An 11,472-nucleotide genomic window follows, 5' to 3' on the forward strand; every position below is an offset into this window, starting at 1 on the left:
TGCAATTTTCTAAACTCTTAAACCTACATAATGTTAACAACATATGCACAGGACTGTATATGTAGCTACTAAATTTTACCAGAACAGCAGCAGCTCTGGGGTCCGGTCCGACTCAGTTCCATTTCTGCAGACCTACACTGCAGCGATGAAGTCCACAATCAAGGTTCTAAACTCTTAAACCTACTAATTTTAACAACATACTTATATGCAGCTACTAAATTTTACTCACTAGCTCTGCAGAACAGCAGCGGCTCGGTTCCGCTCCGACTTGGTTCAGTTTTTGCTGACCTGCTCTGCCGGTTCTGGTCGTCTCTCTGGCTCGGGGTAGTGGCGATGGGCTCTGGATGGAGCGCCAGACCTTTGCCAGCACACGTCCCACTTGGAAGTCCTCGTGGGCTGGCTAACGACTCTCAAGATTCACCGATGGGTCTGGAGTCCAGTTCTGGTCCCGTTCGGTGGGTTCTGTGCGGCTCTCTGCATCCACTGGGTGCCAAAGTCACTGTAATAAGCTTCAAACTTTTTCTGAGCAGGTCAAAATTTTCCCTCTAGTATTTCAGCAGAAGGGAACGGGACTTCTGGGCAGGGCCCTGTTGGCTTCTGGGAAATGTAGTCATTATGAGTGGGGATATAGTGTAGGCTTACTGAGAGAGAACTACAAAATGAAGGCGCCTGTCTGAAGTATTTTATCTTTTGCTAACTTTTTACTGTACAGTATCTAGTACTGTCCCAATCACATGAGTAATATTAAAGTTGACAATCATGTGTCCTGTACAATTTTTTCTTCTCGTGTTCAATCTTTGAAAAACCGCAATGGAGCAAGTCCGCGAAAGTCGAACCGCGAAGTAGCGAGGGACTACTGTATTTTAAAAGTCAGGATGTAGTAATTGTGGCACAAAGTAGTTTAATAATCTTGCTGCTGACTGGAACCTGAAGGGACAACACGAGGAATGCAGAGGAAATTATGCATCGTGTTTTATTCATATTTAGCCAAATGTACCAAACAACATCAGATAAGTTTGTCCCCTTACCTCAGTCTTGTGGTGTTTCCACCCACAAAAGGCAGGGACAAAAAGCAAGAGCTGAAAATGTGCGCTGAGGAAAGACGCAGATAGAACTGATTTTTATTTATCAAATACGTCACAGTTCTTTTCTTTGTTTTCATCATTATGACAGGTTCTTTTCAACTGTATAAACTCAAGCTACCGTTCTCTTTCTGACTCGCTCCTTTCCTGCTCCTGCAGGAGGAGGCCAAGCAGATTCTGAGCCAGCAGAAGGCCAGCAGTTCCCGCTCAGACTCTCGTGATGAGGAGGTGTCTCCACCCATGAACCCCGTGGTAAAGGGTCGCCGACGAAGAGGCGCCTTCAGCGCAGAGGTTTACACAGAGGAAGATGCAGCCTCGTATGTCAGAAAGGTTAGCGCAGACACCGAGGACTCAAAATAAGCTACAAGCAACGTCTCCATTTGTTTGGCACCACTAAATTTTAACATTTGTTTTCTTCCTGATATTAAAGGTCATTCCAAAAGATTACAAAACAATGGCTGCTTTGGCTAAAGCTATCGAAAAGAATGTGCTCTTCTCACACCTGGATGACAACGAGAGGAGGTAAGGAACTTCAGTAATTTTTAAGACGTTTTAAACACAGTTTGAATGTTTCCACAGCTGTGGTCAGCAGATCAGCTCATGAATCTGTTCTCTTCCAGTGATATATTTGATGCAATGTTTCCAGTCACCTACATTGCTGGGGAAACCGTTATTCAGCAAGGTAGAAATTAATATTCAAGTGTTGATGCAAAGTTATTTAAATTGTTCATCACCGTAACATGAAACGTGATGTTTTCTATCTCCAGGTGACGAGGGCGACAACTTCTACGTCATTGACCAAGGGGAGATGGATGTGAGTGTCGGCTCACGTAGGTTTATAAAAGCACGTTTTTGGTCACTTTTCAAGCCACGCTTATCCGATCTGACAGGTATACGTGAACAACGAATGGGTGACCAGCATCGGAGAGGGGGGGAGCTTTGGAGAGCTGGCGTTGATCTACGGCACCCCGAGGGCGGCTACAGTCAGAGCCAAGACGAACGTGAAACTGTGGGGCATTGACAGAGACAGCTACAGGAGAATACTTATGGTGAGGAAACCTTTAGTTTTTGATACTGTGGAACATCAGATTGTAAAGCCTGATGGTTAAGTGGTGGGTGTCTAAGCTCCAAAAAATGTTTTGAGTTTTTAATTTGAATGGATTTCCATGAATGCAAACTTCATTTTCTTTAGGGAAGCACTTTGAGAAAAAGGAAGATGTACGAGGAGTTCCTCAGGAAAGTGTCCATTTTAGGTGAGTTACCGTATTTTCCGGACTATAAGTCGCTCTTCATTCATTCAACCTTTATTTAGACGGGTAAATCCCATTGCGCCTCGAGGACTCATTTACAAGAGAGACCTGATTACAAGATTAATTATTAATTTATGCATAATTTATTCATAGTTTGGCCAGTCCTGCGACGTTTACTCCGAAGCGACTTATTTACGTTTTGTTCCCTATTCATGACGCAATTTTTGGCTGATGCGTTAAATGTTAATTCATACTGACATGAACCAAAGAGTAAACATTACCATTTGCAGCTGGGAGAGGGCTCTTTAGGCTTTTGACAACTATATGTTGTTCCTCTTCTGATACCACCCCCCCTCTCTGAACGGAGTTGTTCAGAGGCGACACAGAGGATGGTAACTTGCTTGTCGGACTCATTGGCTTGTTATGTTAATTAAGCCTGTTCAGGATCCCAGGTATGTTCTGTGTGTGTGTGTCGTACACAAACATATAACCGTCACAACATGTGTGTCTCTGCTGTGACAGACAGACTCAGAAAAAGAAGGGAGGGTGCGGGGGGGTGTCTGTCTTTCCCCATCGCTCCAGTGCAGCTTCAGTGAGACCTGAGTGAGACGAGCAAGAGCGGCTTGTTTATTTAAAATGATAAAGCGTGACCCGAACTGAGCCTTTAGTCCAGTCCCTCAGTGACCACTGAGCGGGCCAGGCCACCGGGAAATGTCCCGATGCTCCGATGGACAGTCCGCCCCTGGTTCTGTGTGTTACTTCAGACTAAATGTCTGTTCTTGCACTTTGTGAAATGCACGTCTAAATAAATGCGACGTATAGTCCGAAGCAACTTAGAGGCATTTTTTTTGACTGTGACGTATCATCCAGAAAATTCGGTATTTTGTTCAGATCCGATTCCTTAATAAGTTTAAAAATAGGCTCAAAGAAGCGTGTTACTTGTGTTTGACGTGGAGATTAAAATAACATGAAAGTGCGTGTAAAAATATCTCTTGACGAGGACGTAACTAGAAGAAGTTCAACCTTTTTCTACCTTTTTCTGTCCGTTCAGCTGAAACGTTTCCTGTGTTCTCCATCCTCAGAGTCTCTTGACAAATGGGAGCGCCTGACGGTGGCCGATGCCTTAGAACCTGTTCAGTTTGAGGATGGACAGAAGATCGTGGTGCAGGGAGAGCCTGGAGATGAGTTCTTCATCATCTTGGAGGTCTGATCTTTCCTCACATTCACTCACATAATCAGCACTTATTTTCCTCAGCTTAAATGTATATGTTTGTTGCAGCATTCATAGTTTAATTTGTTCTTTAGTGCATTAATTTGCCAAATTTTCAACAAGCTTTTAATGTGAAGTAAGTACCGGTAAGCAGAACTCTTTAAGGTTTTAGTTTTTTGTTAACGGGGGCAAACATTTTACGAGTTCAAGTTTCAGAAAATCATCAGAGTAATTAACAAATTCTCACAATTGTTTGAGCCCTAATTAAAATAAAAACAAATATTTTCTTTGTTTCTCTTTTTGATTACTTTAGGTTTTTATCGCAGCTAAAATAGATTTAAACACGTAACACCACTTAATGTTCTGTTTAATTCTCTTTTAGTCATGTTTTTCACATTTTTGTTACTTTATCTTTTAATTTGATTTCTAAGATGGCTAAAAATAAATGTTGTCTTGAAAAAGAAGAATGTTCAACATCATCTCCACATTTATTGACAAACCAAACTTCTAAAAGTGGATTTGTAAAGAAGAAAATACAATTGTCTTTACATAAATACCATGGCTCATAATTATGTTCTCATCCAAAATGATAGATTATTTAAACCTGTAAATATTTGAACAACGAAGTTTAACTGGTGTTTCATATATAATCAGGTCATTTATACACTGACAGATGTTATTTGGTTTATTTTTTCTTCCTCATTTAGTCGAAGTCTAGCACAACTCTGTGTTGAGGCCAAAATGATCTTAAACAGTAAAATAAAAGCAAACAAGGAAAGTAGAGTCTATTTTTAAAGTTATGTCTGTAAGAAATTACTTCTACAAGCGTTCAAACAATAATTAATGCACAGTAATTGAATGTGTATGATTCACAATTGGTTATAAGTAAGTTATTAAGTGTATTACATGTAATGTTAGAATTGGATGGACACATTCCAGGTGCATTGTTGGCTTTTAGCTCTTTTTCAGGGCTCTGTTTTAGAAGTTGTGCTTTCTGCTTCATGCAACGTACATTCACACTACATGCAAAAGTTGCCCTTATCTGATGCATTTATTTATTTTATTCAAATTTTATTGTGAGTATAAACATAACCCCCCCCCCCCCCCCCACCAAAAAAAAAATCAGACCAGGACACTTTCATATATGATACTTACTTAATCCGATACACATATATGATATGTAATCAAAGCAATCTCAGTCTGAATGTTCATGTTGCATTTCATCTGAGTTTTATGTCACTGATGTCGAGGTGTTTGGAACAATCCAAATATTGATGTTATTAATTCAACGTTGTGTAGTTTAAAGCTTGAGACTCTAGTTCTGAGATGAGGAAGCTCCCCAGATGTGAAAAACAACTTCAACTACACAATAGAAATCCTGTAGCTTTGATTATTTTTAATTGTCATTTTATATTTTTCAAAACTTTCGAATGAGCCATTTCCTGGATGACTGAGAATCGACACCAACATTGATGTCATCGATAAGATTGATACTTGAGTTCTTGTTGATTTTCAGTTCGTCGCTCTCGTTCCAGAAGTGCAAGTCTGTGCTTCAGGAGGCAAGAACAAATGTAAAAACTGGATTAAACGATCATGATGGATGATAATTTAAATGGTTCTGATTGTACAACAACTTCAGAATTGATACACCCGTACAAACGGCACACATAGTTCCTTCTGTAAACACAGTGTGCTGCGTGTGATGTCACGTCTTCTTCTGCGCATGTGGGTCACCTCAAATCTGTATAAACAGTTCAGACTGGAGTCTGTTTGCATTTGTAATTAAAATATCATGTAAACAACCAAAAAAAAACCACATCTGAGCAGAAACTTGGAGTTGAGCGTTAAGACCTGCAGCGTCACGTAGTCCAGGATGAGGAGATTAATTTAAACAATTACAAGGAAGTCTGGAGCGTTGGAAGAAAAATATAAAGAAATATGATCAAGACTTTTAGACGTATTTGAGATAAATTAGGTAAATGTTGCATCCATCCATCATCTTCCGCTTGTTCTGAAGTCGGGTCGTGGGGGCAGCAGCTTGAGCAGGGAGGTCCAGACATCTCTTCCTCTTCCAGCTCTTCTGGAAGAATTCCAAGGAGTTCCCAGGCCAACCGAGAGACTTAGTCTCTCCATCGTGTCCTGGGTCTTCCCCGGAGTCTCCTCCCAGTCGGCCATGCCCGAAGCACCTCAGGGAGACGCCCAGGTAGCACCTTACCAGATGCTCAAACCACCTAAACTGGCTCCTCTCAATGTGGAGCAGCGGTTCTACTGAGTCTCTCCTGATAACTGCGCTCCTCACCCTGTCTCTAAGGGAGAGTCCAGGTACCCTGCGGAGGAAACTCATTTCAACCTCCTGTATCCACGATCTCATTGTTTTGGTCAACTTGGGACCAGAAAGTCGCGGTTCGACTCCCAGTCATGCCCACATGTCACGGTGTCTCTGAGCAAGAAGACACCTAATAATTGCTCCCCGGGCGCCTACATAGCTGCCCACTGCTCCACCTGTGTGTATCTCAGGTGTGACGGGTTAAATGCAGAGAACTAATGTCATCATCGTACGGAACATACTTCCCCTTCCCTTAATAAAGTGATGTGTGTGTTTCCAGGGTTCTGCAGCTGTTTTGCAGCGGCGCTCTGAGAATGAGGAGTTTGTTGAAGTGGGAAGATTAGGACCATCAGATTACTTTGGTAAGAGTTAAAGCCATATTATTTCACACGGTTCAGGTGTAAATATTGTTTTGTTGTCAGGTAGTAGTTGGCAAAGAATGTGAAAAGCGTGATCTGTGACCGATTATGTCTTTTAAAAACAGTCTATATAAAATCAACCAGTGGTAGTTTCTGCAAGCTTGTTTCTTTGTGCTTTCCAGGTGAGATCGCTCTGCTGATGAACCGTCCCCGCGCTGCCACCGTGGTCGCCCGGGGGCCCCTGAAGTGCGTCAAGCTGGACCGGCCTCGCTTCGAGCGCGTCCTGGGGCCGTGCTCGGACATCCTCAAACGCAACATCCAACAGTACAACAGCTTCGTGTCGCTGTCCGTCTGAGGGAGCGTCAGTCCTGCTCCGCCCCTGCACCTCCTCTTCTTTCAGACCCAGGGTCCACAAATGCAAATAGCTTCTTTTTTTTGTGTGTGTCACTTTGCTCCCGGTTCTTTTAGCTTTTTTTAGTCCGCGTTTTGTTTTGACTACACAAATGATTTTGCTGTTGCAACCTGTCACACCGTGGTGACTTTTAGCCACTCACCAGCGCTGCTGTTTGCTACCTTATAAACACAGTTACATCACGTTACTTAGCTTTTTATTTTTATTTTTTGCTGGTTACACTTTTGTTTTAAATTTAAACTCGACGCAGGAGATCTGCTCTAGGGTCTCAGACTGGTGAGACAATCAGACCTTTAAAATCGCTTCTTTTCCTGTTTGTTCTTTCAGATGAGGTGACGACTGCTTCCTTGCTCTTTAAAAGTTCTCTTTTACAAGTTAGCTCGATTAGATACACAAAACAGAGCCTTTAAACTGTAGAGGGCGGGGAGTATGTCAGTCTTTTTTTTTTAGGTTTCAACTAAACGTGATGCTCCAGTTGCTGTTTTCGATTCTCTCTCAGCGGGTACGATGAGACAATGATGCGTCTGTTTTGCTTAGTTTGGGAGAGCTTGTACAAATCCGTTTTTTTTTTTTTTTTTTGTTTAAGTTGTGCAGCTACCAGGCTAGTGCCAAATGTTGATTATTGTCACACAGCGCAAAAAGATGCATAGCTGCAGAAATGCAACACGTGTTCTGTTCCCTGGAGCTCCAACAGGAAATACCCTCACTGTCCTTTTAATCTGAACAACCATACAAGAACTGCCTTGAACACTTTGAGGGGAATAAATACACGATTAGAAAAGAAAACAGACGAGTATTAAGCGATTTTCAGTATTCATTTTATTTAGTATATACCAAATAACTTGGTCACTCTTCTGCTATGATTTATAATCTGATGTTATTATACTATAGTTTAAATATTCATAGTTCTATTATTGAGAAAACTATTAAAAACACACAAAAAAAACGTATGGTTTTGCGTGGTGGTGAACTTTAAAAGAATCTATATGTTTAACTGTCTTTTGTAAACACTTATTTTTCCATAAATTCTATTTTAGGTGTTCAGTGCCACAAAGTAAATAAATGACGACACAACAGTATGTACTTGTATTGTGTTAAAAAAAAAAACATCACAGGAAATCTTTTTGAGAATAAATCAAAAGGCTTATCACAGGTTTATTAAAGCAAGTAGTTTTCAGGGTGGGGGGCGGATTTTTGGAGTATTTATGTATCAAAATGAGCTGACGGGCGGAATGAGCCGGTGTTTATTTCAGACTAGTGTCATTGCTTCTTGCCTGTTTGAAAAGGTGGCTCTTTTCATCCGAGTAGCTTGTGTGACCTGTTCTCTTTGCTTACCTGGCATGATGTTTAGGCATCTAGTGATCCGGTGGGAATGGAAGTGTGTTTAAAAAAAAAAAAAAAGTCCTGCAGCTTGGTGCCGAAGCAGGAACTTTGTCAAATATTGGGTTTGTACTCCCTCGCTTAACTGCTTCATGACTATTTAGATGGCATCTGATGTTATTTTTTATTTTTTTTGTACAATGTTCCCCAAATGGGACTGAGTTATAGGCTGAACTTTTCATTCCTGCCTCGCTGTCTTTTACCAGAAATGACCTATAATCAGTCGTGTCTCTATTTAGTCTCTTTGGTTGGTTGGTACCGTTTGCAGCTCGGTGAGAGGAACGTTCATTTACCATCTGTTCTCCCTAACCCTCAGGTTATCCTCATGGATGTGGTGGCTTTGTGTCCATTGACAACACATCCTGTTTATCCTCGTTTGACAGGAAATGACTCTGTCAGGGTGAAAGGATTCACATTTTTGTGTAAATAGCTGCATCTTAGGGTTTTAGTCCAATACGTTTGTAGCCACACTGCAGTCGTCCCGGTTTGCCTTAGCTTACTTAACCTGGGCTCACATTAGTAGTCACTCCTGCTTCAGCCTGACTTCAGAGAGAGTGATGGGTGTGCAGTGCAGAGAGCTGCAGGCCATCAGAGGACCATTCTTTTTCTATTCTACACTGTATTTAGTTTTGCCTCCTATATGTGCAAAGATGTTGATCCTTTTGGTATAGATTGTTCCAGATGGCAGTTTAAGCAATAAAAAACGTAAAAAAAAATCTACTTCTACTGTTGTTACTGGCTTGATCAATAAAGATTTGGTTTGAATTAAAGGCCTAACTAACGGTATTGATATTAACTGCTGGCTTTTAGGCCACAGATTTAAACTAAAATCTTCTCATGTAAATGCTGCTGTCGATCCTCAAATACAGGTCCTTCTCAAAAAATAGCTTATTGTGATAAAGGTCAATATTTTCCATAATGTAATGATAAAAATGAAACTTTTGTATATTTCAGATTCATTGCACACCAACTGAAATATTTCAGGTCTTTAATTGTTTTAATACTGATGATTATGGCATACAGCTCATGAAAACCCAAAATGCCTGTCCCAAAAAATTAGCATATCATGAAAAGGTTCTCTAAACAAGCTATTAACCTAACCATCTGAATCAACGACGTAACTCTAAACACCTGCAAAAGATTCCTGAGGCTTTTAAAAACTCCCAGCCTTGTTCATTACTCAAAACCACAATCATGGGTAAGACTGCCGACCTGACTGCTGTCCAGAAGGCCATCATTGACACCCTCAAGCAAGAGGGTAAGACACAGAAATAAATTGCTGAATGAATAGGCTGTTCCCAGAGTGCTGTATCAAGGCACCTCAGTGGGAAGTCTGTGGGAAGGGAAAAGTGTGGCAGAAAACGCTGCACAATGAGAAGAGGTGACCGGACCCTGAGGAGGATTGTGGAGAAGGGCCGATTCCAGACCTTGGGGGACCTGCGGAAGCAGTGGACTGAGTCTGGAGTAGAAACATCCAGAGCCACCGTGCACAGGCGTGTGCAGGAAATGGGCTACAGGTGCCGCATTCCCCAGGTCAAGCCACTTTTGAACCAGAAACAGCGGCAGAAGCGCCTGACCTGGGCTACAGAGAAGCAGCACTGGACTGTTGCTGTGGTCCAAAGTACTTTTTTCGGATGAAAGCAAATTTTGCATGTCATTCGGAAATCAAGGTGCCAGAGTCTGGAGGAAGACTGGGGAGAAGGAAATGCCAAAATGCCAGAAGTCCAGTGTGAAGCACCCACAGTCAGTGATGGTCTGGGGTGTCATGTCATCTGCTGGTGTTGGTCCACTGTGTTTTATCAAGGGCAGGGTCAATGCAGCTAGCTATCAGGAGATTTTGGAGCACTTCATGCTTCCATCTGCTGAAAAGCTTTATGGAGATGAAGATTTCATTTTTCAGCACGACCTGGCACCTGCTCACAGTGCCAAAACCACTGGTAACTGGTTTACTGACCATGGTATTACTGTGCTCAATTGGCCTGCCAACTCTCCTGACCTGAACCCCATAGAGAACCTGTGGGATATTGTGAAGAGAAAGTTGAGAGACACAAGACCCAACACTCTGGATGAGCTTAAGGCCGCTATCGAAGCATCCTGGGCCTCCATAACACCTCAGCAGTGCCACAGGCTGATTGCCTCCATGCCACGCTGCATTGAAGCAGACATTCATGCAAAAGGATTCCCAACCAAGTATTGAGTGCATAACTGAACATGATTATTTGAAGGTTGGCGTTTTTTAACACTTGTCTTTCATTGGTGGGATGAAATATGAAAATTTTTTGGGACAGGCATTTTGGGTTTTCATGAGCTGTATGCCATAATCATCAGTATTAAAACAATTAAAGACCTGAAATATTTCAGTTGGTGTGCAATGAATCTGAAATATATGAAAGTTTCATTTTCATCATTACATTATGGAATATAATGACCTTTATCACAATATGCTATTTTTTTTGAGAAGGACCTGTACATGCGAGTTTGTTGGCGCTCAGGATAATGACTCTCAGCTACTACCACACTAGATTTGAGCTCACTAACACTGTTGCAGCTGGTGTTGAGGTGTTTGGTGGCGGGCAATAAAGATTGGGAACTTGTAGCTATAACCAATGATTACTTTCATTAAAGTAATTTCTTCAGATCCAGCAATGTTCACTCACGTCATCTGGATGGTTTCTTTATTTTGTGTGTGCTGAGTCGTTTTGTCTTCCATCCAGAAGTCTTCATCAGTCTGAGGAAACGCCTTCAGAGTCAAGGTAGTCCAACCACAGTGAGCTGCAGGTGTCGCAAAGTGTTCGCAAATGGGAGTCTGGTGGAAATAGTGTCTGTTTTTAATTATTCAACACTTCAGCTAATTATTTAAAGATGTACAAAAAGCACTGCACTGCTGGGTCATTGCATGTCTGATGGGGTGCAGTTCCTCATGTGGACAACAGGGGGAGACATCTAGCTACTGATGGCTGATTTGCAGCTGGAAAAGATTTCTCCGTTCCATCCTGTGTTCTGCATTTCAGACAGAAATACCCATCCCACATAAATCAGCACCTATTTTACAAAGCATAACCGCGTAACACGTGCTTGATAGAACAGTTTAATGTATATTGACCACTTGTCATGTATTTGATATAAATATATGAAACTTAACAGAAACTTAACATGATTGTTAACTTTCTAAGCTGAAGCCCATATTGTCCAAAAATAACCTGGAGACAGTAATACACGCATTCTTTACATCCAGAGTCGATTACTGCAATTCACTCCTGTTTGGTATCAGTCTATTGCCAGACTACAACTGGTCCAGAATGCTGTAGTCTGATTTTTAACCAGTACAGGCAAAAGAGAGCACATTACACCAGTTTTGGCCTCACTGCACTGGCTACCGGTTCACCTTCGAATCCAGTTCAAAATACTCATGTATGTCTACAAATCACTGAACAGTTTGCCCCCCCCCCCCCC

General features: G+C 41.7%; 1 protein-coding gene across 2 annotated transcripts in view; it reads left to right on the top strand.

The window, feature by feature from the left end:
• Positions 1–8,714, top strand: part of prkar1ab (protein kinase, cAMP-dependent, regulatory, type I, alpha (tissue specific extinguisher 1) b) — an 11,720-nt gene extending 3,006 nt beyond the window's left edge. For both annotated transcript variants that reach the window (XM_037691355.1, XM_037691356.1), the window contains exons 3-11: positions 1,242–1,412; positions 1,513–1,604; positions 1,703–1,764; positions 1,850–1,896; positions 1,973–2,131; positions 2,275–2,335; positions 3,415–3,536; positions 6,149–6,230; positions 6,410–8,714. In XM_037691355.1, coding sequence (XP_037547283.1) covers positions 1,242–1,412; positions 1,513–1,604; positions 1,703–1,764; positions 1,850–1,896; positions 1,973–2,131; positions 2,275–2,335; positions 3,415–3,536; positions 6,149–6,230; positions 6,410–6,582 — 969 coding nt within the window. In that variant the 3' untranslated portion in view covers positions 6,583–8,714. The remainder of the gene's footprint in view (positions 1–1,241; positions 1,413–1,512; positions 1,605–1,702; positions 1,765–1,849; positions 1,897–1,972; positions 2,132–2,274; positions 2,336–3,414; positions 3,537–6,148; positions 6,231–6,409) is intronic.
• The last annotated feature ends 2,758 nt before the right edge of the window (positions 8,715–11,472 follow it).

The sequence above is a fragment of the Nematolebias whitei genome, chromosome 17 (assembly GCF_014905685.2).
Source record: "Nematolebias whitei isolate Nwh7 chromosome 17, NemWhi1, whole genome shotgun sequence".
NCBI lineage: Eukaryota > Metazoa > Chordata > Actinopteri > Cyprinodontiformes > Rivulidae > Nematolebias > Nematolebias whitei.